The sequence below is a fragment of the Molossus molossus genome, unplaced genomic scaffold (assembly GCF_014108415.1).
Source record: "Molossus molossus isolate mMolMol1 unplaced genomic scaffold, mMolMol1.p scaffold_m16_p_7, whole genome shotgun sequence".
NCBI lineage: Eukaryota > Metazoa > Chordata > Mammalia > Chiroptera > Molossidae > Molossus > Molossus molossus.
The window spans coordinates 25,494,597-25,520,881 of record NW_023425401.1 but is presented as its reverse complement, the minus strand read 5'-3'; the positions used below and the strand labels follow the sequence as shown (position 1 = coordinate 25,520,881).

The 26,285-nt window shown below is 33.9% G+C and overlaps 1 protein-coding gene across 1 annotated transcript in view; it reads right to left on the bottom strand.

Moving 5' to 3' along the window:
- Nucleotides 1-26,285, bottom strand: part of VWDE (von Willebrand factor D and EGF domains) — a 120,177-nt gene that overhangs the window by 19,271 nt on the left and 74,621 nt on the right. The window contains exons 13-26 of the mRNA XM_036247431.1: nucleotides 25,906-26,042; nucleotides 22,002-22,157; nucleotides 21,785-21,889; nucleotides 19,410-19,524; nucleotides 17,278-17,528; nucleotides 15,581-15,800; nucleotides 13,587-13,724; nucleotides 9,358-9,453; nucleotides 9,182-9,277; nucleotides 8,077-8,172; nucleotides 7,054-7,149; nucleotides 4,905-5,000; nucleotides 1,472-1,567; nucleotides 1,271-1,366 (exon numbers count right to left, since the gene is read on the bottom strand). Of these exons, the coding sequence (XP_036103324.1) occupies nucleotides 1,271-1,366; nucleotides 1,472-1,567; nucleotides 4,905-5,000; nucleotides 7,054-7,149; nucleotides 8,077-8,172; nucleotides 9,182-9,277; nucleotides 9,358-9,453; nucleotides 13,587-13,724; nucleotides 15,581-15,800; nucleotides 17,278-17,528; nucleotides 19,410-19,524; nucleotides 21,785-21,889; nucleotides 22,002-22,157; nucleotides 25,906-26,042 (1,794 nt within the window). The remainder of the gene's footprint in view (nucleotides 1-1,270; nucleotides 1,367-1,471; nucleotides 1,568-4,904; nucleotides 5,001-7,053; nucleotides 7,150-8,076; nucleotides 8,173-9,181; nucleotides 9,278-9,357; nucleotides 9,454-13,586; nucleotides 13,725-15,580; nucleotides 15,801-17,277; nucleotides 17,529-19,409; nucleotides 19,525-21,784; nucleotides 21,890-22,001; nucleotides 22,158-25,905; nucleotides 26,043-26,285) is intronic.

Sequence of the window (26,285 nt, the reverse complement as noted above, 5' to 3'; positions counted from 1 at the left end):
GAGACAAAAAGACAGTTATTGCCCTGGCAGGTTTTGCTCAGTGGTTAGAGTGTCGGTCGGCAGACCAGAGAGTCTGGGGTTTGGTTCCCTCTAAGGGCACATACCTTGGTTGCAGTTTGTCCCCAGCCCTGGTTGGGGTTGTGTGGGTGGCAGCCAGTCGATGTGTCTCTCTCACATCCATGTTTCTCTCTGTCTCTCTCTCTCTTCCTCCTTCTCTCCCTCCCGCTCTGTCTGAAGATAAATGCAGGAAAAAAAAGACAGTTAAAAAACAATGATTAAAGGATCTTTTTTCTTAACATTTTATCCAGAATATTTTTAATGTCACTATTTATTCCTGAAAAACATGATTTTAATGGTTGTATACTGTTTCATTGATAAAGGGCATAGTGATTTAACTTTCCTCCAATTGTTAGACATTTATGTTGCTTCTCATTTTTCTCTTTGACCCATATGTTATAATAGCTGCTAATTTAAATTAATAATTTATAAAAAGGAAAAAAATCAAAACATTTGAATGAGAAGAGCTGCCATTATTTAAAAAAAACTCACTGAATTTGAAAGCAGTGTCGCCTTGGGAGGTTCTGAATTGGTTGGTCGAGATGGGACCACAGAATTAGTAATTTTTAAAAAGCTTCCCCTCCAACTTACATCCCACGCCTCAACAGAGTTTACTTGTTGGTAACTGTTTAGCCATAATATCTTATATCAGGAGGAACCTGTAATTTGGAGTCAATTAGGCAGTTTAGAAATCTCAGGTCTATTATTTGTTAGTTATGTAATCGTTATTCGTTATTAAACTGAGCCTCAGTTTTCTCATCCATAAAATGGGGGTAATAATACCTTTTGAGCAGATAAGGATTGAAATAAAATAATGGATCTAAAATGTTTACACCAGTTTATGGCATTTAATATGTGCTCAATAACTGGTTCCTTTTATAATTATCCATTTCTATTAAAAACCAAACAAAAAAACTTTCCCCTGACTCCTACTTAAGACTAGGAGACCAGGACTTAAAAACTGGTTATTTATCCTGGCAATTGTAGTGGATAGAGTGGAAAATACAATATACCCTCTTCCCCTACTAACTCAAAAGAATGCATTGAAAGAAGTTGGCATTTTACTCAGATTTCTGTTTCAAAAAGATATCGCCTAAAATAGAAACAAGCAAAAATAAAAACAAACAAAAACAAGGAAAATGCTATTTGCCTTAAATTCTAATTTATGTTCACAAGATACTGTAGGACTTAGCATTCTGAGTATTCCTCTTACGTGTGTTGCACTGTTTCCCTCTCCAACCAGAAAGACAAGAGCAAATGTTTGGTCCCACACATTTTCCTCCGTTCATGCACATGGGATCACAGATGCCTGAAGGTGAAGAGATGACATTTCAGCCCTTAAATAGCGATAGTTTTGCTATTTAATGTGTTTGCTTTACCTTGTAGTTGGCAAATACATGTAGTGATGTCTTACTTTTTTGGCATCTCCTACCAGTGTATCCTTCACGACAGGTGCATACATTATTTCTCGTGCAGTGCCCACCATTCTTACAGGGAGGGTGACAGATAGCTAAAAGAATACATAGCAGCAATCTGTAAATATTACACATTCAATTATTATATATTACATATTACATCATGTGCTTGTTATCTATGGAGTCATAAGGCAGAGAGATGTGCTATTAAAATAAAAGATCACAGCTGCAAGTCACTAAAATCATCCCTTCTAAATCATAAAGTACAATTCTTAGAGCTATAAGCTGCTAGTAGGTTAGCACAATTTGCAATGTATTGGTGAAGTGGTCATAACAAATGGGGTTTTTGGTATTATAGTGCATGTGTTATGAACCTTATATTTCACCACACTTTGAAGTAAAGTGTAAAATGATCTGATCAAAACCAAGAAAGTAAGTAAAAAAAACCTACCTCTAAGTAAGAATGTATCTGTTCCAGTGGAAATCAGAAAAATCTGAATAATCTGGCACGTAATATTTAGTAAATACTTTTAAATTAACTTTTAAATGCCTACTGAGATAATGAATGCAGAGCTTTATATGTGACATTTCTATGACTGTTTGGTAAAAATCTTTTTAATTATAAACCCTTGGCCTTGTTAGGAATATTGGGTAATCTTGAATATTCTGTAGTGTCTTCTATATATATGATTCTGTTCCATGAAGTTCAGAAGCTAATATTTATCATCTTTTCTGAGAGATTATTATTGCTTCAGGTTTCTTCCAGATAAATGTACTTGTTTTGCAAATAATAATACATGGGCAATTTTAAAATTAATTTTCCATAAATAATAAATAAATGAATTTTAGTTTTTGTTTTAAAAACAAATGTCAAATTAACTGATTTTGATAATAGGGACACTGTAGACTGACTCCCCATTTTAATTAGATTTATCTTAAATAGCTGCTTTCTTTATTTCCAAACACTGTAAGAAAAATTCAACTGATTTCAAATGGGTTTATAAGTGAAAATAATGTAGTACTTTATGTATAAAAACAGTATAACTGAATTATTTTAACAAATGGATAATTATCATTATTTTAGACTGAGCTTTTTCTGGTTCATGCTTAAGTCTACTTTTTTTTTGCTACTTTTTAAAAAAAATATGTTTTTATTGCTGTTTTAGAGAGAGAGAAAGGGAACGAGAGATAGAAACATTAATGTGAGAGAGATCATGCCCCACACTGGGGACCGAGCCCACGAGCAGGGCATTTGCCCTGATGGGGATTCGAACCAGAGCCTTTCAGTCCACGGGATGATGTTCAATCCACTTAGCCACACTGGCTGGGCTTTATTGCTACTTTTTATTATGGAGAAATACTCGTATTTTCTCCTTCTTAATCTTTATATAATTTAAGATTATTTGTGTTTATTAAGAAAAGGTAATTCTTTTTATTACAAAAATACCATAGGAAATGCCTATGGTTAGAAATTTAAAACTAAAAAAATTAAATGAACAGAAGACCTATTTATGATGGGTAACCTTGTTGTCATTTATATTCATCCATTTCACAAAACTTAAATATAGAGATAAATACTACAAAAAAAGTATATGTAATAAATGTAATATAGTGAAAGAAATGGCATAAAAGTTAGGCTTGTTCAATCCCATTTTAGGAGAAGGAGGTTTAGGAGAAACTTCATCTTCACACATACATTTAAGAAATTCTTTAGGATTCAGATAGATCTTTCATCGAATTCCAAAGTAAGCCAAGTTTTCTGGCCCCAACCTTCTGTGTGGGTCATGCTCATGGCATTCAAGGATGAGGGGAATTAGAAGATATATTTAATCATCTCTCCAGCCCCATACTTTAAACTTTGCTTATTAATAGTGTAGTTTAACTCTTTCATGATGTTTCTCACTCAATTTTTATCTTCCCCTTTTGAACTCCTATAGAACGCTCATAATAGTCTGCCTAATTTTATTCAGTGGCTTTTGATGAGTGTACCATCTTTTCTTCCTACCAACTGGGCTCACATCAGGCTCAGTGATGCATGCAATTTAATAAGAATAAAAATTACGTTTCTATATCTTCTGCATCTCCGTAACATGTCTTAGTGACAATAATACTATTACATGATAGTAGCTGGCCATGTGCTGATTGTATGTACAAGCAGTACCTCATAACAACTGTCTGGCTCAGACTTGAAAACTAAGATGGTTTAGTCCTGTAAACTTTAAGTAAATTTCCAAAATCAATGGCAGCTAGGAAGTTGTAGAGACCAGCTAATTCCAAAATCTGCTAACATGACAAATGTTCAATAGATAATTTTAGTTCTCCTTTATAATTTAGAGATGTCCCTCCTCTCCTAGTTATACAGCTGGAATATAGATTTTAGAGAACTTTTAAAATTATATCTTACATCTACTTCAAGTAGTATGAGATGTAAGCTTTTCATTTCCCTTTGTACATTCTCCATTCAATACTATACTTATAACTCATAAACATGGGTTTCAATATAGTCTACTAGTTTTCCAGATTTGCCTTAACTTTACTTTCTTTCATTTTGCTATCTGGTTCCCTGCAGGAAGAAAATCTGAATTAGAGGAACTCATTTCCTATGTGCACATATGTAGTATTAGAGTGATGGTTTTTTTCTGTGCCTTAACTGTAACCTAAGACTCCTAACCAACCTCCAAATAAAAGAATGGAATCAAATCAAATTGTAGCATGGAAGAAATGTAAAAATTTTAGGAATTGAATTATAACATGTTCAGATATACTTTTACTAAAAAATGCACCCTACTAAAAATATGAATATCAGAAAATATGTTTTAAATTTCATTTTCTCACATTAATTCATGCCTATACTGACAGCTTTAGGACATGCCCATTATTCTGGAGGAAAAACAAAAAAACAAACAAAAACACAAGCTGTAGCATTAACATTATGAAGGAAAGTATTAAAATAACAGGACACAAAGGGGAAAATGATGCACCTTTATGTTCCCATATGACCTTGCATAGTGCTTTGTACAGCTGGATCTTCATAAATGTTTAATAAAAACTAAAGTTAAGAGAGAGCATGAGATAAGAGATTGAGTACAAGTCAAACATGTTTTGCTGTAAAGGCAAGAAATAAAACACCATTTTATTATAAAAGACTGCAAGAAATTTGCTTATTTGTTATACACTGTGGTTCTACAAAACTACACAGACAGCTGCCGTGGTTGTGAGCCTAATATATGTTGAATAAATATAACCATTTTTCATCATAATTCTGATATGTTTCTATGAAGTGATCCTTTGGTGGCCAAACCTGCAACATTATAAGAGAAAAAAAACTAAATAGTGTGTTGCCTTTGGGACTTGTCTTTTTGTATTTACTCAGACCTCTATTTATGTCTAAGTTTCCCTTTGACATTTTATTTATAAAGAAAGAATAATTACCATTCTGACACTGTGCACCAAAGAATCCATTTGGACAGAAGCAAGTGTTTGGCTTATTACAGGAACCACCATTGAGGCAAACAGGGTCACACAAAGCTAATGAACAGCAGGAGGGAGAAAGACCATAAAAGTTTTATTATTCAAAAAACGAGAACTGCACAGAAGTACAAAATAGTGCATAATGAATATATTTTATTTTTACTGCAAGCAAAACCCATAACCTATAATTAATTAGACTTTGCCAAACATAAGAGGAATGAAATAACTGGGTAATAGCTTTGAAAGTCTGTTCATTAAGCTTACAAATAAAACCAAGCTAAGAACATGGAGACTGTGGTTAGAATTCAGAATGCCTTGCTAAACTGAAAGAGTGACTGGAAGTTAGAAGACAATTCAAAAGCTCAAAGAGGATTGTCTGTAATGTGCTCCAATACATGTGGCCATGTGTACTCTTTAAATTCCTTCCCAATTGGAAAATGAACACTGCACTCAAGTCCTAGCACACTCAGAAAGTCTTTGTTTCTGCTTCTTTAGCTTTGCTCCATTTTGAAAAGTATCCCCAATTTTATTTTTTTAAATTAATTTATTGGGGTAACACTGGTTAATAACATTATACATATTTCAAGTGTATAACTTTATAATGCAGCATCTGTATACTACATTGTGTGCTCACCATCCAAAGTCTAGTCTTCTGTCACCATATATTTGACCCCCTTTACCTTCTTCATTCTCCCCACCTCCCTTCCCCTTTGGTGACCACCATTGTGTTGTGTGTATCTGCGAGTCTGTTTTGTTCATTTGTTACTTTTTGTTTATATCCCACATACAAGTGAAACCCTTTTCCGTTTTTCAATCCAGATTTTACCCATTCTCTGAGGTCTACCTCAAATACCTTTTTCTTCCAAACTTCATTTGCCAAGATTAATTTTCCTCTTGTCTGTTTCTAAGAAACTAACTGTACATTAATTACATAAATTATTATAACTCCACTTGTATCATAGGGTTTTTAGTAATTGTATCCTGTGTCTCCTTCACTAATGATATGCTCCTTAAAATCAGGGCAAAATCAGATTAATCTTTGTTTCCCTTTGCATTATGCTTCACCCGTAGTTGAAAGGCTACAAATGTTGAATTAAATCTATGTTGAGAAAAGTCATTAGGTCACAATGTATTAGATTAAACGTAGATAATTACAGACACTGCTGCCAAAGTAGTAAGCCTGATATTGTGATAAATAAGTGGAATCATGTGATGGAGCCCACTTAACTCAGAATTGCTAGAATGTATAAGGAATAGAATGTTTGTGATAAAATTAAAACAAACAAACAAAAAAAAAAAACTTGAAAGAAATCTAAAAGATGCAACCCAGATATATATCTGTCCACCATAGGGCAGGTGGATGAAGAAACTGTAAAGAAAAAAAAAAAAAAAAGAAAGTATTGGTTTGGTTGGATAACATTAAGGCTTTTATACAGTCTATGGTCTGATAGATGAAAGATAGATTTTTAAAAATATGTCTGAAGCCTGGCTGGTGTGGCTCAGTGGTTGAGCGTTGACCCATGTACCATAAGATTGACAGGTCAATTCCCGGTCAGGGCACATGCCCAGGTTGTGGGCCAAATCTCTACTGCGGGGCATGCAGGAGGCGGCCAGTCTATGTTCTCTCTCATTGATGTTTCTCTCTCTCTCCCTCTCCCTTTCTCTCTCTCTAAAATAAATAAAGGGGAAAAAATATGTATGAAAAAAACTTCATACCAATCAGATTAGTTTTATGTCTTAGGGTGCAAGTCTTTAGGACCTTGACATACTTAAAATTTCTTTTTAACTGACATTTATTGAAAATATATATATATATTTTTTATCCTCACCCAAGGACATTTTTTCATTTATATCCTCACCCAAGGACATTTTTTCATTTATCTTCAGATAGAGCAGGAGAAAGAGAAGGGAGAAGGAGAGAGAAACATGAATGTGAGAGAGACACATCGAGTGGCTGCCATCCCCACAATCCCCACCAGGGATGGGGACAAACTGCAGCCGAGGTACATGCCCTTAGCAGGAACCAAACCCGGGACTCTTGGTCCGCGGGCCGATGCTCTAATCACTGAGCCAAACCGGACAGGGCTATTGAAAATATTTTTTATTTTACCTGTACTGCAGGTGGGTCCATACCAGCCAGGCTTGCACTGGCAAACATCTGGTATAAGGCACTGGCCTCCATTTTCACAGTGCCTGTTGCAAACCACTGATATCATTTGATAAAAATAAAAGAAAGGTAAATTAAGCTTGGAATTGGTCATGTTATTGGTTATTACCTGGCTAACTCGTAACTGCTAATTACATTTTCTAATTAATAAGATCAGAGAGAAAGACAAAAATAATTTATCCTTTGCCTTTAAGTGGTCTCCAATTCTTATATTAAGTTATTTTTATTTATTTATTTTGCTAATAGAGTTAGGAAAAATAGAAAACCATTGAGCTGAATGGTAAACAAGAAATGAGCATTTGGAAAAATTATTAGTTTCTGATGAAAGTAATCACAGACATAAATTAATTGAGATAAATTTATATACAATTCAAGCAACTGAATTCTTGTTAGTGAAAAAAAAAAGAAAGAAAGAAATGCAGAAATTGGTATGAATATGGTCAAAAAGAGAATTGCTTCTAAGAAGAAACTTTTTTTTTTTTAATCCTCACCTGAGGACATTTTTCCGTTTCTTGTTCAGATATATATATAGAGAGAGAAACATCAACGTGAAAGGTACATGTTGAGTGGTTGCCACCTGCACAACCCAACCAGGGCTGAGGACAAACTGCAACCGAGGTACGTGCCCTTAGCAGGAACTGAACCCGGGTCTTTCTGGACCGCAAGCTGATGCTCTAACTGCTGAGCCAAACTGGCCAGGGCTAAGAAGACCTTTATCTTAGTTTTGGCACCTAGCCTTCCAGCAGTATGCAGAATGGTAACTGTCGTAATAAATCATGAATGTGTGGTTTTTACTTGAGGTTTGGCACCTAGCCTTCCAGCAGCATGCAGAATGGTAACTGTCGTAATAAATCATGAATGTGTGGTTTTTACTTGAGGTTTGGGTTTATTTCAGTTAGCATTAACGCCATAAACTATTCAAAGAAGCAGTTTCATTATATGAGACCACAAGAGAGCTATGCTTACTTGTTTCACACCTTGGTCCCACAAAACCATAAGGACAAGTACACAGATTTCCAGCCAAGCAGGTGCCACCATGTTGACAAGGTGGGCTACAATATTCTGCAGATACAGATTATGTTATTAAATAAGTTCTCAATGAAAAAAAAAGTCAGTTTATGTTTGTGAAGCACAGCCACAATAAAAGCTTCTTGTAAGAGTAAATTATAAGCCTAGTTCTCTTTTACTATGAAATTTGGTTCTGTGGGATTCACTATGAGTTCATACTTTGAAAACACCCACAAATCATTAGCATGTCTTGCTTTATAAAACTTATGGTTAACTGGATAGAAATATATGATCTTAGCTTTCTTCTGAAAAGTGAGACTTGGACTTCTGCATTCCAGCCTACAAATAGAATATTTTTATAGTTCCATAATTATTTTCATATGTATTGATATTGACTGTTTCTGTTAGTTTATTCTAGATTTACTTTGTTAATTTGTACCTTGTTATGAAAGCATTTAATGTGGCTCTATTTTATTAATAATTATATTACCATCTATCAACATATATTCTTTAAAAATATTATCTTTAAAATAACAAATTTATATTTTCAAAATATTATTCACTTTAGCTATACCATTTTATAAAGTCTCCACTTAAGATTTCAGCCAAAAAATAAAATACAATTATATGGCTATAGACATGTTTTTAAAAATCACTCTTTAGATTTCTTCTTACTACCTGGTATCTTTTAATTATTTGGTATTTCAATTCTTTGGAATCACGTTTGACAAGTCATTCAGTAATCAGGTTTCCTTTGCTTGAAAGTAAAATATCTGTAGGGATATGGCAACTTATAACTAAATTTCAAAAAATTATTTCTAAGATAATTTTACCAAGGGCAAATAAGCTATTGCTCTTTGCTCTTTGGCTCTCTGATTTTAGAAATTTATGTTTCTTAAATCTTCAAATAAATTATTTTAAACAAACATTAAAAATTTGACTCCTTCACCAGCATTCATGAATACATATTAGCATGTATACAGGAAAACTCTCTTTAAAAAATGTTTAGAAAACATTGTTTTATTTTGGCTCTATAACTTTGATTTTTAATTTGAATTATCACCTTCATCACAGGTTGCTCCAGTATGTCCTGGGGGACATTCACAAATGTTAGGTTTAATACATTTTCCATGGTTTTTACAATCAGGATGACATACAGCTGTATGAAATAAAGCTCATGGTTAGAAATATCAATTATCAATTAAATTAACCATGCAAATTAATGAGTGCTATACCTACCAGTTTGGCAGTTAGAACCTGTGTAACCAGGTTTGCATTTGCATATATTTGGGGCAACACACTCCCTCCCTTTTCCACATGGGTGTCTACAAATGGCTGCAAAAGTCAAGGATAAAAGGCTGAGTTGTTAATACGGCATGTACATGCTGCCCATAAACTTAGTCATAGTGAAAGTAAAATTCTCTGGAATTTGAAAATTTTGATACTGTTACTAAATAATAACCACATTTATCCATGAAATTATTTTTTGCCCTTATATTTGCTTTACTACGAGAATGACTGAGGAAATGACTAATAGGGTAAGAAAGAACCATATGGGTAATTCCTCCCATAGCAAAACCTGATGTCAGAGATGGTTGCTAACCATAAATGGGATTAGTCTTTTCCGGAGGGCAATGAAGTGTCACATACTAATCAAGTAAATGTTAATGAATGGCAAGGATAACCAGAATTTAAGGATAACCAGAATTTCAGAGAGCAAGATGCCAGGAACACATCAGAAGCTTATAGGTTTATATTCCTTAAGCTTTTATAACTGCTGATATATTCTAACTATTGGACATTTAACACTTCTGAGGTAACTGAAATGTATGAGGTTGTTTTGTTTTATTTGATAATAATGTTTTATATTATAAACATGTAAGTATTAAAGATTATTATCATTATTTTACAGAAACAAACAAAAAATGACAAAAAAAACAAGTGTTGAGAACAAAGGAATACTCCAACAGCTATTGTTTAAGTAAATAGGTCTCAAACACATCAAAACAAAACAACAATAACAAAACAAAACAACGAAAAAAAAACCTCTATGTTGTCAAAGCCAAAACTTTGATTTGCATCAGAAAACACAATGTGAAAAGAAGTAAACACTTTTTTTCAAAATTAGCGGGTTGCCCAATTTGTTTTATTCTCAAGAGCTGGAGGAATTACAGAGAAACGTAATTTACACAAATAAGTAAAGATGCCAAAATTACTAGTAATTTAAAGGGCTAAATGCCTACTGTGAGCTGATAAGGAACCCAGACCACAGTGTTATTCATGTCCTTATTTTATCTCTTTAGCTGCTTAATTCCAGGAAAATCAGTTAGTCCTTTGCCTTCTCATCTGTATAATGAAAAAGTAAAACCCAATTTGTGGGGTCCTTGTGGCTTATGTGACTAAATTGATAAAGAATGTTTCCATAGACCATAGTAGGTACTCAATAAATATATTTATATTATATAGTTTCAATTCTATTTAATATTAACATTATTATTAGAAATAACTCAGAAACACCCATGTTAATTTTTTTGAAATGTGAAAAGAATATAAGCAAATAGTAAATAAGTAAAATGAATAGAAATTAGTGAACTAAATGGAGTAAATAGAAATTAATAAATAGAAAGCATGTCTTCTTAATTACTTTAATGTGAACTTGATAGTTTTCTTTGAATATTCTGAAGAGTTTTCATACTACCTCTGCAATTGATACCATCTCCGTAATATCCAGGGGGGCAGCGTCCACATTGGAAGTGACCATCTGTGGTTGACACACAGGAAACACCCAGAAAGCAAGGCGATTCTGCACAAGTTGATATTTTGGTTGACTCAGGCTTTTCTGGCAAAATAGTGATGGCTCTAGTAACTGGTGATGCAAACCCATCCTTATGCTGTGTGTAGCCTTGGTCAGACTTGTTAATTTGAGAATTATATCCTCCTGCCTCTGTTTGGATGGTCCCTTGGATAACATCCTTTACTTCATCATGGGAGCGGTTTGGGTTAATGCTTATAGAGCTATGATTGTTCATAGGAATGTCTAACTCCCCCAGACTGAGACTTGTACTCAGAGTATGATCTGCGTGTTTAAAACTTGATATCTGATGAGAAATTGCCTTTGAATTATTCATTCTAGTTGTAACTGATTTTAATAAGAATTTCAAGATGTCATTGGTTTTGATAGTAGCCGGACTGTGGGTAAAACTTGCACCAGTTAGTAAATGCTCTGTTGATGGTGACTGAAAATTTATATCTAAACAACCAAAAAAAAAAAAAAAAAAAATGTTAGTATTTTTTATTAAGGTTCTGCTCTACCCACAGTATTTAATATTAAGTAATTCATTCCTTCATTTAATATCTATTGCATGTATAACTATACTAGAAGCAATGCAGTAATGAAGACTCATCTCATGACTCCTGCCTTCAAGAAACTTATGCTCTATTTGAATGCACATGATAAAAGAATGTTATACAGTATAACAGTTAAAGGACAATAACTAATAGTTTTACTAAGCGTTAGAAATAGTCAACACTTATTACCACCTAATACAGATTAGGCTCAAAGCAAAAGAAAGCACAACTCCATCCCTGAGAAATTCAGTGTTGTCAAGGATAAAGACATGTGAGCAACTCATATTAATGATCTGTGATCATTACTATATGAGTGACGGCTATGAAACCTATAGGATCATAGAAGAGTGAACAAACTTATTTTGCCTGGAAAGGGGTGGACAGAAGTCGAATGCATATGTGAAAATTAATTGGTAAATTATATAAATGCTATTTTGTATGAGAGGCAAAGAACTGTGCCTCTAATCATTTTACCAGTGTGACAAAATGGGATTTTATATTCCCATCTTTATTGGTTGCTTACATAGTAATTAAACATTTTTTATCTTCTTTTTTGGAGAGAAGGGAGTCATCATTGTTTCTCTCTTCCAGGGTACTTTATTTTCCTTATCCAGTAACTCTTTAAAAAAAATTCTTTAGTATGAAAAAGTCTAGTATTTTAGAGTATGGACAATTTTAAGTAGTGATTAGATATGTTTCCCTTTTATACTTTCTACTGTCAGTTTAGAGTTGATTTTTGCAGTCTTCATGCATAACTCTTCTCAAATCCCTTACAAGATGAAACAAGTGGAAACCAAATCAAAACCAGAAAAAGACAGAAGAAAACAAACCAAAATCAACAATAAGAAATAATCTTTAACATAATTGACAAACAGAAACTAGATTTTTGATCATTTTGGTAATTTTGAGAACTTACAAAACACAAAAAGCATAGAGGCTCAGACTAATAGAGTTACAAGAGTGTACCAAATATATCCCAAAACAAAAATAAGAACAAAGTGATAATCACAGTATAAAGAGCAAGAGGACCCTGGATCAATCCTCGGGTGAACTGATTAAAATTCTGAGGAAGTTGGTGTCCTCTTCCCCAGCCTTTGTACTCTGAAGGGACTGCTCCTTTCCGCCCCAAACTGCTTCATGTGAATCCTCTCCTTAGGAGAGTTTTTGGCATTAGAAATGAAGGAAGAAGTAGAGAAGAATTGGAATTAATTCCAGATTACGAAAAATATAGCAGAAACAATGAAGGAAGGAGTAGATATTAGCACATGCACATAGTAAACACCATTGTTTTCTTTTGAAATTTAATATAATGACCTTAGAGTTCATGTTAAAGTATGCATCACAAATGTTGAAAAATTACAAAATAGAAGAAATGTGAGGGGATATTTACCTTAGTAATATTAAAGTATATTATAAAGCCACACCAATAAAATAATGCATAATTGGCATAGAAAAAGACTATTGGGTAATAAAAACATAATAGAAAGCTCAGAAATATATCTCAATGTATATGTGAGTTAAATATATAAAAAAACATGGTATCTAAATTCAGTGTGAAAGTATGGCTTATTTTAATAAATGATAATACATAACTGCTTATTTATCTGGAAGAAAAAAATGCTGCACCTCTAATTCACAACATAAAGTCCAGATGGAATAAGAACTAAATGTAAAATATAAAATAATTAAAAATAATAAATAGCTATAAGAAAATTTTAGAGATTATATGCATAACTTTTGATATGCATATCAAAAGACAGAACACCTTGTGGAACTGTGTGATTACATGTCATATTCCCTGCTATTATACTCAAACCCATGAAGTCAGAGGACATATCGTATATACAGGGTGGAGCAAATGTAGGTTTACAGTTGTTTGTGTGGAAATAATATAATAAATAAATAGTACTATAAGAATAAACTGTTCCACATACTTACAACTGTAAACCTATTGTTGCCCCACCCTTGTATTTTTGTATTCTCTGTATTTAGCTTAAAGCATGACAGGTAATGCTTATACACTGAATAGATTCATGAGTAAAAGGGAGACTGGAACTGAGTGATTTGAATTTATTAAATTCAGCAAAACACATTTTATGGCAGAAAATACGGAGTTTTACCATGACATATTTTTCCATCACCATAAAATCCTTTAGGACATGGCCCACAATGGTAGGAAGCAAAGGTATTGAGGCACTCTACTCCTGGAAAGCAAGGGCCAGATTCACACTCGTTAACATCTTCCTGGCAGTTTTTGCCTAAATAAAATACAGATTGAGAGTTCGAATTATTTCATTTGGAAAATAATACATGTCCAATAAAGTGCTCATTATTTGATTTCTTTTACTCTCTCTTTTTTTAATCCTCACCTGAGGACATTTTGCATTTATCTTCAGACAGAGCAGGAGGGAGAGAGAGAGGATGAGAGAGAGAGAAACATCGATGAGAGAGAGATACATCGAGTGGTTGCCACCCATATGACCCCAACCAGGGCCGGGACAAACTGCAACTGAGGTACGTGCCCTTAGCAGGAACCAAACCTGGGCGGGACTCTCTGGTCCAAGGCTAACACTCTAACCACTGAGCCAAACCAGCCAGGGCTGATATCTTTTACTCTTTATGTATGTCCTCCTAACTCCAAAAAAGTTGTCATTCGTTAAGAAGAGACAAGTATACTGTTTAAAAAATTTACTATATAATTAAACATAAAGTTATTAATTAGATTTTATTTAACATTAAGCCAGACCCTTCAATTACATAAGATCTTTCCTATAAATAAGATTTTAGAAGTTTTTAAATATTTTAAAGCAAAAAAATTTACCATATAAAAGTAGTAATTTGAACTTTGTTTTAAAAACTCAGTGATTTAAAATAAAAACAATTATTAGAATGGTTGTCTGTGGAGTTTAAGGACAACTTACTCAGTTGCACTGATTATACAACTTACTGCACTGCCTGTGAAAATCCATGACAATGTTACTATGTGCTAGGATAGTCAGTCTTTCCTCAAAATATTTTGAGGTGAAGTGTTGCTCTTTGAAATGTTAACTACTCCTTTAAATTAAAACATTCACAGTAATTAATGGATGGTAACTCTTATATAAAATGCATGACGCAATCATTTGAATTCTTTCTAATGTAGTCTATAGCATAATAGTCTCAATTTATAAATTGTTGTTTTAAAAAGCTAGAGAAAATTAGACAGCACCTAAATATCATTCTTAGTTCTATTATGATGTTAAAATAGATGCTTTTAAGGAAAATATCAGCCCAAGAACTTTATATTGACTTATTTAATATTTACATCTATTTAAATAAAATACAATATTGGTGTGAGTTTTTAAAAAGCCTTGGGAAGTTAAAGGTTGTCAGTTATATACTTATTTGAGGTTTATAGAATCAGATATTTTAGGACAACTAATAAATTAACAAATATGTTAACATTTCACTTGACTTCAACTCTAATTTTATGCTGTGATGTTTCTAAGTTAATACATTAATAAAACCTTTTAAATGATAAATTTTATATTTCCCTTGGGAAATTTCTTTATCATTCCATATTATATTTCATTAATAATACATTTTAATATATTTTTACCTACCAAATAGAGATAGAAATGCTTAGAAACTTGCAAAACACAATGCAAAAACAGAATATTTCTATTGAAATTGTAAAAATGAGCAAAGTTGCAAGAGTGCACATATAAGCAATTTACAGTAAAAAAAGAGATATGGGCCCAGCTGGTGTGGCTCAGTGATTGAGTGTCAACCTGTGTGCCAAGAGGTCGCCAGTTCAATTCCTGGTCAGGGCACATGCCAAGGTTGTGGGCCAAATCCCCAGTGGGAGGAATGCAGGAGGTGGCCAATCAGTGTTCTTTCTCATCGATGTTTCTATCACTTTCTCCCTCTCCCTTCCTCTCTCAAATTAATAAAGAAAAAAAAGAGATATGGATAACAAATGTGTTTGTGATGACTTTTACTAGAATTTTTAAATGTGTATTAAAATCTTTAGGAGATATATGTGCTTGAATAATCTGTATCTGAAGATTCCAAGGAGCTTTTATTTTCTTATTTGTTTATATAATATTTTTGTTCATAAGGAACCCAAACTTACCTTTGAGCTCAGGTGGACAATCACAGGAATAACTGTGAAAACCACTAACACATCTGCCAAGCCCACAGGGGTTTGATTGGCACTCAGTGACAGCCGCTTCACAGAGACTGCCCTGGAAGCCTGGCAAGCAGACACATATATATGCCCCACTTCCTGGAGGAAATTTAACATCAGACACACATGATCCACCGTTCAAGCAATCACAAGCCTTCACAGTCAACTGAATAAGAAACAAACAAACAAACAAATTTGCAATAAAATCATCTTCAGTTTATGTTCCAGAAGTCATGATAGGAATGTATGTTTGGGTATAAGTAGGACAAGATCATGCATTTTTGCAAATGTATGTATGTTTAATATACAATAGTATTTAAAAATAATTTAATAAGGTAATTATGCCTATTCTCAAGAGCATAGTAAAGTATAAATGCTAGAAATAATTTTTTTAATGTTACATGATGATCACCTTCTGTAATGCAAGCAAAACAACTAGAAAAATATCTTTAAGATGGAAAACAGTTATCAATCTAGAGAGTAAGCAAACACTTGAATTACCATGGTTAACATGACATAGTGCAAATTGCCCTTCATAACACTACTTTTGTGTGAAAGTGTGTCTCAAGTTTCAAGTGAATATAGAGCACAAAAAACAGTATTGGGAGCTTATGACTGATATCAAAATAATAATCAACTTAAATGAGAAAATATAACTCACAATTACTCATTTCAAATCTTATATTTCTGATTTATAATTTAATATTTACAATTCCTTCACCTGAAGGAGAAAGGTATGTTGACCCTGAGAAGGAATAGCCTGCCAAGAATGGCCCCTTGTGGTTAAAAAGGCTCAAATTCATAACCAGAGTCTAGATGCCATTGTGGGTAGAGGACTGTCGTGCACACTGAATTTAAGGGAAACATTTCTAGACTGAGTTGCCAGCCTCCAGCACTGTGTTCCTGCCATCTGAGCTATCCTTTTCAAGGGAGTTCCTGGAAATAACTTTCAACCAATCTGCTGAGACCTGCCATGTTCAATCAGAAACTGCACAGCTATATCCTCATTTGCATCTTCACTGACCAATCAGAGCAGCTCCATCATGACCAATCAGAATACATGATTCTGACCAATCAGGATAGTGCTATTTGGACCAACAGGACTGGGCAAATTTGGATTCCATATTTACATAGAAACAAACCAATCAGGGACCAGGGCAGGACCATGCTTTATAAAAGTGGGCTTTCCTTGTCTCAGAAGAGAGCACTTTGTTTCTTCTGGAGGATATCTTCCCTGTTTGCAAACTGTTTAACTGAATAAAGTTTCTCTTTTTACTACACTGCAGACTGGGGACTCCTACTGGCATTCATTGATGGCAGTGAACTTTTGTTAACAGATATCAATCTTAGATTAATCACAGATCTTTCTCAGAAATGAACATGAATGAGTTCTCTATCCTTGTCATAGTTAAGTGCAGAGAAGATGGTTTAGGAGATAGTAATTTAGATTCGTGCTCTAGACTTGAGACTCTCGATAATGTTTTAAGTTCTCACAAAATAGTTAAAATTTTGGCAGTTTAATGTTCCACAAAGTGTTTAATAATTTACTCTTTATAAATTAGGAATGTAAATTGTATTTCACATTTTAAAGTTATTACTATTGTTAATTAATTGAGTCGCATTTACACAATTATAAACCATACCTCAATTGTGACTTTCGTTTCAACATTGCAGTCATCACTAAGGAGTAGCGTGAATGGCAGGGGAGTTTGTGATTCTGCTTTCCACATAAGAAGTCCTCCAGAGGAAACATTTGCTCCTTCAGGACCAGAGTACAAGTTAAAATAGATGTCAGAGCCTTCTGGATCAAGGGCCATGAGCTGGTATACAAAGTTTTCCCCATAAAATGCCTGTAATTTGTCTTGCTGTATTTGAATCACTGGGGGTTGATTGTCTGTAACAGAGAAAACATTTACTTTTGTTCAAAGAAAGAAGAAAAGCATGCTACAGAGAGCCCATTGAGACAAGCATTTTGATAAAGTTTGAACTCTGCTAAAATTTCTATTACCCGATTTCACTTTAAAATTTTCTTTAACATTCTTAATAAAATCAATTCCATTCTTAGGAAATGTAAAAGTAACGGACAGGTACAAACTTCAAACTTTGCTATGAGAGTTTGAAAACACTTTGACTACAGTATTAAATATATTTTCATCGCCCAGATTGGATGTGCCTTCTCTTCTGTCTGAAATCAGAGTTGACGGTCTCACCGCTTGCTCTTTCACTCACTCGTTTACCTTCTGCACTTCTCAGCTTTCCTTTGTTCTTCACACCCCCTTTCTCTATTGTTTGTTTTCTATCCACGAGTGGATTATTCATTTGGCTCCTCTGAATTTTCCTTGCTATATATGCCTCCCCAGTTACAGCAAATGGGAGCCATTTCGTCATTACCAGTCTTCTGCTCCTCAGAAGTCCGTCCAGTGGCTGAGCTTTCACACTAGAATGGTAGATATTTTAGGGGACAAGGAGCATATTTTATGCTCATGAAAGGATTCAAGCATATTTTATATTGTCTTTAATCTTAAAATTCCCCCTTTTCTTGACCACATGCTTAGTAGATAGAAAAATAGCCTCGTTTTCATCACACTGGCCATAGACACTTTGCTTGCATTAACAAAGCTCTGATGCCAAGAGACTGTAGTTCTGGCTACCATTCTACCCTTGAATATATATCCTTATACAATTTACTGATTTTAATTTCCTCACCCTCAAAACAAAGGATATGGAAAAGATGATATTGCCAGACACATTATATCTTTGAACACTGTGAGTCTAGGATGAATCCGTCATACCAAAGCCATTAAAAACATAGACACCAAATCAGAAATTATATTGTGTTTCCCCTTATCTCTTGTACTACATTTATCCCCATATTTTCCATTGCCTTCCCATAATATCCCATGAGTCTTGCATCTGAACAATGAATCATCTGACATATTATCCAACACAGCAATGAAATTTATATGAGCAATAACATATAGTGGTGTTACAAAGTACTATATAAATACAAGGTTGTAGGACTCCCTTAGATAAAATTACATGGGGCCAGAGAGTAATTATATCTTGTATCTTATGATGCCTTGTCTTTTGACTAAGGAAAAAAAAATCTGAGGAACACCCATGTGGAGTCACATAGCTGTATTTAGGAAAGTAAAGATATTATATGGTACATGTCTATAATTTAGGGTATTTTATGGGTAGAACAAAGAATCCAGAAATTATTTGTACTCAGTATTATCCTCAGAGAGTCACAGAATGGTGGGACTGGAAGGTACTTTATAGATTATCAAGTCTAAATAATCTTATTTAACATGTGATTGGAACTTAAGTGGTTAAATGAAAGAGGTAAGGCTTAGGAGAGGGTTTAAATCTTTGGTGTCACAGTAATAATGTTCTCTTTCCACTCAACCCACTGACCGTTACTGATGGACATTTCTGTGTACTTAAATAGTGCTTGAGAGGCATTTTGCTAGTAGTTATTTGACTTGAACGAATTGTGTGTAGCTGAATTAACTGTTCCCATTTCTTTAATTAATATTTCACATTTGCTTTCTTTATCAAATATTAAAATAAAAATTCCATGCCCTATTGTGGTATAATCATAGAGATTATATAAAATACCAACATTGTATCTTATATTTTCTTCTAGCAAAGTAAATGAAGCAGTTAGGAAAGAATGCACTGTTTATCTTAAAAACATTTATGTAACTTGTGGTTTACAATCACTTAAAATATTTTGTATAAGAAATGTTTGGATTAATAAAGAATAACTTACCTTCTAGAAATGACCAAGTAAATTTTGAAATTTTAGGTCTACAAATCAAACAAGGTCTGGTAGGATTTTTATCTCCATCAGTGTAGCAGAGTCCATCAATAATGCAAACATTTTCCTAATGAAAATTTTAAAAATTTTTAAAGAAGGAAACACCAATCAAGATATAGCTATAGTAAGTATTTAGGGGGGAAAAACTGAACAAAAAAGAATAGTAGCATATATATTGATTATTCCAATGAAATCCTATTATAAATCTCTTTATACATTTTTTTTAAATTGATTTTTTAGACAGAGAGATAGAAACATCTTGTGAGAAAGAAATATCTATCAGCTGCTTCCTGCATGCCCCCCACTTGGAGATCGAGCCCATAGCTTGGGCATGTGCCCTGACTGGGAATCCAACCAAGATCTCTCAGTCCATGGGATGAGGTTCAATCCACTGAGCCACACCGACCAGGCTATGTAAATCTCTCTTGATTAAGAAATGTTTTTTTATATCTCCTAGTCATATGTGCATGCTAGAAAACAAATAACTTTCTTTATGTGTTAATGCTTATGGAATGAATCAGTATGGAAGAAATAAGATAATACATATAGTTGTATCTCTGCAGAATTATAACTATAGCTTATAAACACATGGAAGAAAATCTCTCTCTCTCGCTCGCTCTCTCTCTCTCTCACTGCTAAATCATGCTGGAAGTGCTTTATTTATATTTTGAAAAAGAAGAAAGACATAAAATGAAACAGACCCCCCCCCCAGCACATCTTATAGAATCACATTAGTTTATAGTTATCCTTTCTTCTAGGAGCCTACTATGTCCTGTGAACACAGCAGAACTAGACCAGACCTATAGCATAATTATCCACACATCACAATAGATACTACACAAAATAGTGGAAAGAGATGCTGACATGCACAGAGATAGTATTAAATATAACAATCATTTTTAACCTTGGAAGAAGAACAAATTTTGTTCAGCATATATAAATTTAGCTCACTTTAGATAATCTCCTAAAACATCATTTAGAACATTGCACAAAGAGTAAGTCCAAGAGGATAAAACAACCACAAATTACAACACTTCAGAAGTACTTATTGTAGGACATGTGGAAATGGAATATTTGAGGAAAAATAAAAATCAAACAACTTCTCCCAAAACAGAAACTTCTTATTGATATGATATAATTGTTAATCTCAAGGGAAAAAAAGATATAAACATTTTAAATAATAATACTGTTAATTTTTATATACATAAATATTATTTGATCTGCTCCTTGGTTTTGAAGAACCAAATGATTTTATATTCATGGCATCTTTTAAAACAGCAACTGACATGAGAGAGAGACCTGAGGACAAACCCAGTAGACCAGATATAGATAAGAGGGTGTGGCTGTGAGGATCAGGTCAGGCTGTGCTGTTCTTTAACCCTTCAAGTGGTAGGTATTTTCATGGTTCAGTTAATTTAGTTGCCACAAAAATTTCCTGTAAAAGTACCAGTCTTACACTTTTTACCAACTCTGCACAATGTGCATGCCACTTGCCACAAAGAGCATTAGGTAACAATGAAGTAATATCTTATTACTTTTGCCCTGGCCAGTTTGGCTTAGTGGTAGAGCGTTGGCCCAAGGATCAGTGAGTCGCTGGTTTGATTCCGGTCAAGGGCATGTACCTTTGTTGCAGTTCATCCTTGGCCCTGGTCAGGGTCGTGTGGGAGGCAACCAGTCAATGTGTCCCTCTCACGTCGATGTTTCTCTCTCTCTCGCCCTCTTTCTACCTTCTGCTCTATCTGAAGATAAATGGAAAAAGGGCCTCGGATGAGGATTAAAAAATAAATAAAAAAATTATTACTTCAAAAACTATGTAGAAGTGAAAATTCAATCTGAATCTCTTCTTTTGATTTTTTTAGTAATAAACAACCTGCTACTTTCAAATGTTAAAGGTAGAAACTTCTTTCTTGCCATTTAAAACAAGAGTTATGGGCAGAGTAACAAGTTTTCTTTTTTATGTTAAAAATTTTTTTTCCTTTATTGATTTGGAGAGAGAGAGACAGAGAGAAACATTGATGAGAAAGAATATCAGTTGGCTGCCTCCTGCGTGCACCTCACTGGGCATTGGGCTCACAAACTGGCCATGTGCCCTGACCGGGAATTGAACTGCTGGCGACCTATGGGTGCATGGGTCGACATTCAGCCACTGAGCCACAGCGGCCGAGCAGAGAGTAACAATTTTAATTAATCTTATATACACCTGAGAAGAGATTTTCTGTACTAGTCTTTCTGATATGAAGGTTTAAAAACTACATTAATACACCAACAGCTTGGGAAATGAAAATACCTATGGTGAAAAGTATGAAAATAAGTGAAAAGATACCTACCTTTATAGTACATGAGTCCTCCTCATAGAGACCACAAACTTGACAAGCCCCATCATATATGGTCAATATTTTGGGATTACTGAACCGATGGCCATCATTAGATACCTGTAAGATATAGTTCTGTAATAAGATAACTTGTTCTAAATGTAGCTTCATAAATTATAAAATTTTAATATATATTGACTTTATAAATATGAGAATATATTTTCTTTTTTACCTTTAATTGCCACTTCACAGTTGGTTTCTCGCCCATTAGATCAGTGGCACCAGATTGCTGGCCATCAGCAGGCAGCCGGCAATGAACAGTTCTGCTATTTTGAAAAACAGAATGTGCATGGATGGCTTCTCCAAGGACCCATTCACTGCTATTATACTGGAGGCAGAATGAGAAAGTAATTAACCTCTTTGCAAGTATTTTGCTAGTGACTTACATATAATCAAAATTACATACAAATAAAAAAAACATGTCTGGTATAATGAAATATATAATGGATAAATGAAAGTGTTAGTGATCATTTCTTTGAGAATAATTAAAAATGTATACATCTTTATTTGATTTAAACTGCCTCTAATCACTCAGGCATTTTTTACAGTTTAAATTAAAGTAGTTACCAATATTGACCATATATAATGGATCACTGTGTAATGACTTTTGTAGCAAGAGGAAACCCACTTGACTATGTAGTTGACACATAATGGATTGATTTTTTTTCTCTTGAAAAAAGCTCCCACTTTCTACTTCTACTTGAAACTGTCCATTTGGTCTTCCATCGAAGTGTTCCCACAGGACCTCTCGTGCTTTTGTATGAGACACCTCCCTGACTACACTTGACTGCTCCAGAGGTGGACTTAAGCTGAGCCAATACTTGGATTACATGGGACCTTTTAGGTTTTATTGGAGGGTGTTGGGCCAGTCTATCTCTGGTGCCTTGAGAAGCAAGATACAAACCTATGGAGCTGTTGGTGGCCATGTTTTTCACTATCTGGAAAAAGCCAGTATCTAGAAAAAGGGAAAAACAAAGCCCACAAACAGAGAAAAGCAGAACTGAGACAGATACATCACACACATACAAATGAGCGCATACTGTCTTCATAGTGTTAAAGTCCCAAGTTCAAGATTTCCCCTGAGAATTCAGCTATATTCTTATCCTTGATTCTGTGAGAAACATACTGTCATCATGATATACATCATTCTTGTTCAAGTTCAAGTGAATTTATGTAACTTTAAATAAATTCTAACAAATTTACTCTCTTTAATAATTCAGTGGTTGGGGGAGGGTAGGGGAGCGAAGAGATAAACCACAGAACTTATATGCATGTACACATAACTGATTGACATGGACAACAAAGCTGGTGACGGGGTGGGGAGGATAGGAGGAGGGTGTCAATGGGGAAAATAGGAGAAACATCTGTAACAAAAATAAGTAATAAAAAAAAGTATAGGGGTTATATACCCTGGCTCTGGAAAAATAATAATAATAATTCAGTGGTATATCATGCTTAACCTACACATTAAGTGTTATTCTTTAATAGTGAAAATGCATTGATGCCTAAAGAAGAAAATCCAGAATAGTTTTCCAAGTAGTGTTATCTACATAGAAAACTAATATAATATATTTTATTGCTAAAATTCAGATGTAGACTTTTTAAAAAGTTATGACTGTAGAATGCTTTCAGTCACTCAGAAATGGTCATGGAGCTTACTGATGCTTCAGTATTGTAGGTCAGTAAGAAAAGGAAAGGAAGGCAGGAACATGCTAAGCTGTGGCTAATAGAAGCTATCCGGCTAAAGATTTATAACTGAGAGTGGGCCTCAGTACCAGTCTCTGCAATTAAGGGAAAATACAGTCTGGCCTAGCAGATACATTGGTGGTTCCCCTCTAGCAGATGGGGATTGACAACAATATCTTGGGGGTAGTCATTGTATCAACACTTAGATGGATACAGGATCTCTTGCTTTTGTGTGTTGAAACAAGGCTCCAGCCAATGACTAGGATTACAGGGATTATTTCCACCCCTCTGAGGACCCTACCCAAACTGAGGAAAAAACAGGGTTTTATTTATTTTCTATTCATCAATATTTTGTGAATATCTGTATGTGCTGGGGATAGTCTTATGAAAAGAGATAACAGAGGAAATAGACAAATAAAACATTTTTATTATTGCTATAACCAAGATTTTTAAAAAGTATAATGAGAGATAAAGAAGACATTAAGTCTCATTAGAACAGTCAGGAAGGCTGTAAAATGAAAATGGCATCTTTCTTCCTGAAAATAAAAAAGAAGACTCTTTCATATTTGGACACTGGGAGCAGAAATGGAGGGTGCGGCTCAGCATGGCCTGAGGGAAAGCATGTGAAAGACCGGATGCTTGAATCGCACCGGATCTTGCTGTAAACGGTGAGGAGGTTCAAGTCTGCCAACAGGCCAGAGCCAGATCATCATGGGCTATTCCTTTCTAGTATAACAACTTGAGTTTAATCCTATAAGTAAGTAATTTAAAATGAGCTTCTGTAGAGTCCTGACCGCTTTTCCAGGAGGGAGTGAAGGAAATGATGGGGCGTTTTGATCTTTAGCTACAAACTTATTTAAAATTAGTACTGCAAAGGAAGAAAAAGAGTAACTATAATATGCTACCCTTCATGTAAAAGAGAAGGGATGTACCAAAGAAAATAGCAAGTACAAAAGAAAACAGGAAATAATAAGAGTGGATACCTTCAAGAGATAGATGGGAGTGTGATGGAAAGGAGAGGTAATGGAAAGAGGGAGGTAGGGGTGAGAAGATAGTGATATTTCCCTGTGTATACCTTTTGTATGACACCCAATCTTAGAATCATGATCATTCACATAGCTTTCAAATTAGTAAATAACTAAAATCAAGTAGAGTGTGGAGGAAATTAAAAATGGAATACACATATTTAAAAATAAACCTAATTGTATTAAAAATGAAATACATAAACACTGTGAACAGAGTGGACAAGGGAATAGCTAATCTATTTGGTTTTGGTTAGTGAACATATTTGTTTCTTTCTATAGCTCTGTATAGTGTGTTAGAAAATTCTCAGAGTGTACTCATTTATCAGATGTTTGGAGGAGGGATGTTGTATGAGAATAAATATCACAGCAAATAATATGTCTAAAAGTAAGTACAAAAAGTACTTTCCAAGAGAATATAAACTATACATTTTTTTGTTGGAAAATCACTTAATAGTAGTGTTATTGATTTATTCTGCCAAGAAAAATAAAATGTCTACTCTCCTGAGTGATATTGAAGAAATAAATTTATACATATGTTACATCACTATTGTGTTTTACTATTTCATTGGCATTAAAATATTTCATGGCTCATTTAGAAAGATTATACTGATAAAATCTTAAAATAAGCATATTTCTTGAGGATAAGTACTTGACAAAAACACATACAAAAGTTATTTCCTCCTATAAATTCTCAGTCTCAGAATCACATTTGGCTTCATCAATTTGGGGGAAAAAATAAAAAGAACATTAAAATATGATTTGCTGTTTTCCGTTTTCAGCTTACCCATGTAAATACTTTTTAAATTCAAAGAGCTTTTCTTAAAGTAAAATTTTACTTGAATAAAGAAAAATAAGACTATATAAATACCATTTAAAAATAAGGTAAAATTTGATGTACCAGTATTCAAGCTGAGTGATCATATCTGTCTTTTGTGGCCTCAAGAAAGAAAAACACTGTTTGTTTGTAATTTTCCGGTATGACACCCACAACCAGGGAAATATAAAGGGTGAGTAGTTTGTGAATGGAATTGTTCCTATCTATGTATTCTATAATTCATGCAGGATGTCTTAAATTAAAAATGATCTCCACTCTTCATGTTTTTATATTATAAGAAGCTTACACATCAATCTTATTATGACTGAAATAGTGAGCCAGTACCTCAATAAAAACTGTTTAAAATAGTTAAATACAGTTAACAAATAAAGAATCTTGACGGTTAACTAACGTAATAATTTTTCTGTTCAAATGTGGATATGACTTCCTTTGGAATTGTGTTGATAAATGATACACTAAATTAATCCAAAATAAAATTAATCTGAATAACTCATAAACTTAATTGTATTTCAGCTCTGTAGTTAACATACCTGCAGTTTAGTAACTTCACATTTAAATGAAGGTGATTCTTTGAAGCCTTGACCAAAAACTCTCACCACCATACAATTGTGTTTTTGAACATCACAGAATCCAGCATTCTCAAGCTCTATAATTTCAGGAGCCTTGTCTTTGGAAAAGATCATTAAAGAATAAAACATATTTTCTTTATTTTCAGATAAAATCTAATAATTTTCAAGACCCAAATTCAAAACATGTAAAATAACATTTCACAGTCTATCCCAAATATTATTCAGGACATTAATTAAACTATTAAATGTTAAGAGTGATCTACATTAAGAGAAATGTTATCTACTATCATCAAACCAATAAAAATATTTGTATAGATACTACCAGTCCCTAAATATGCAAG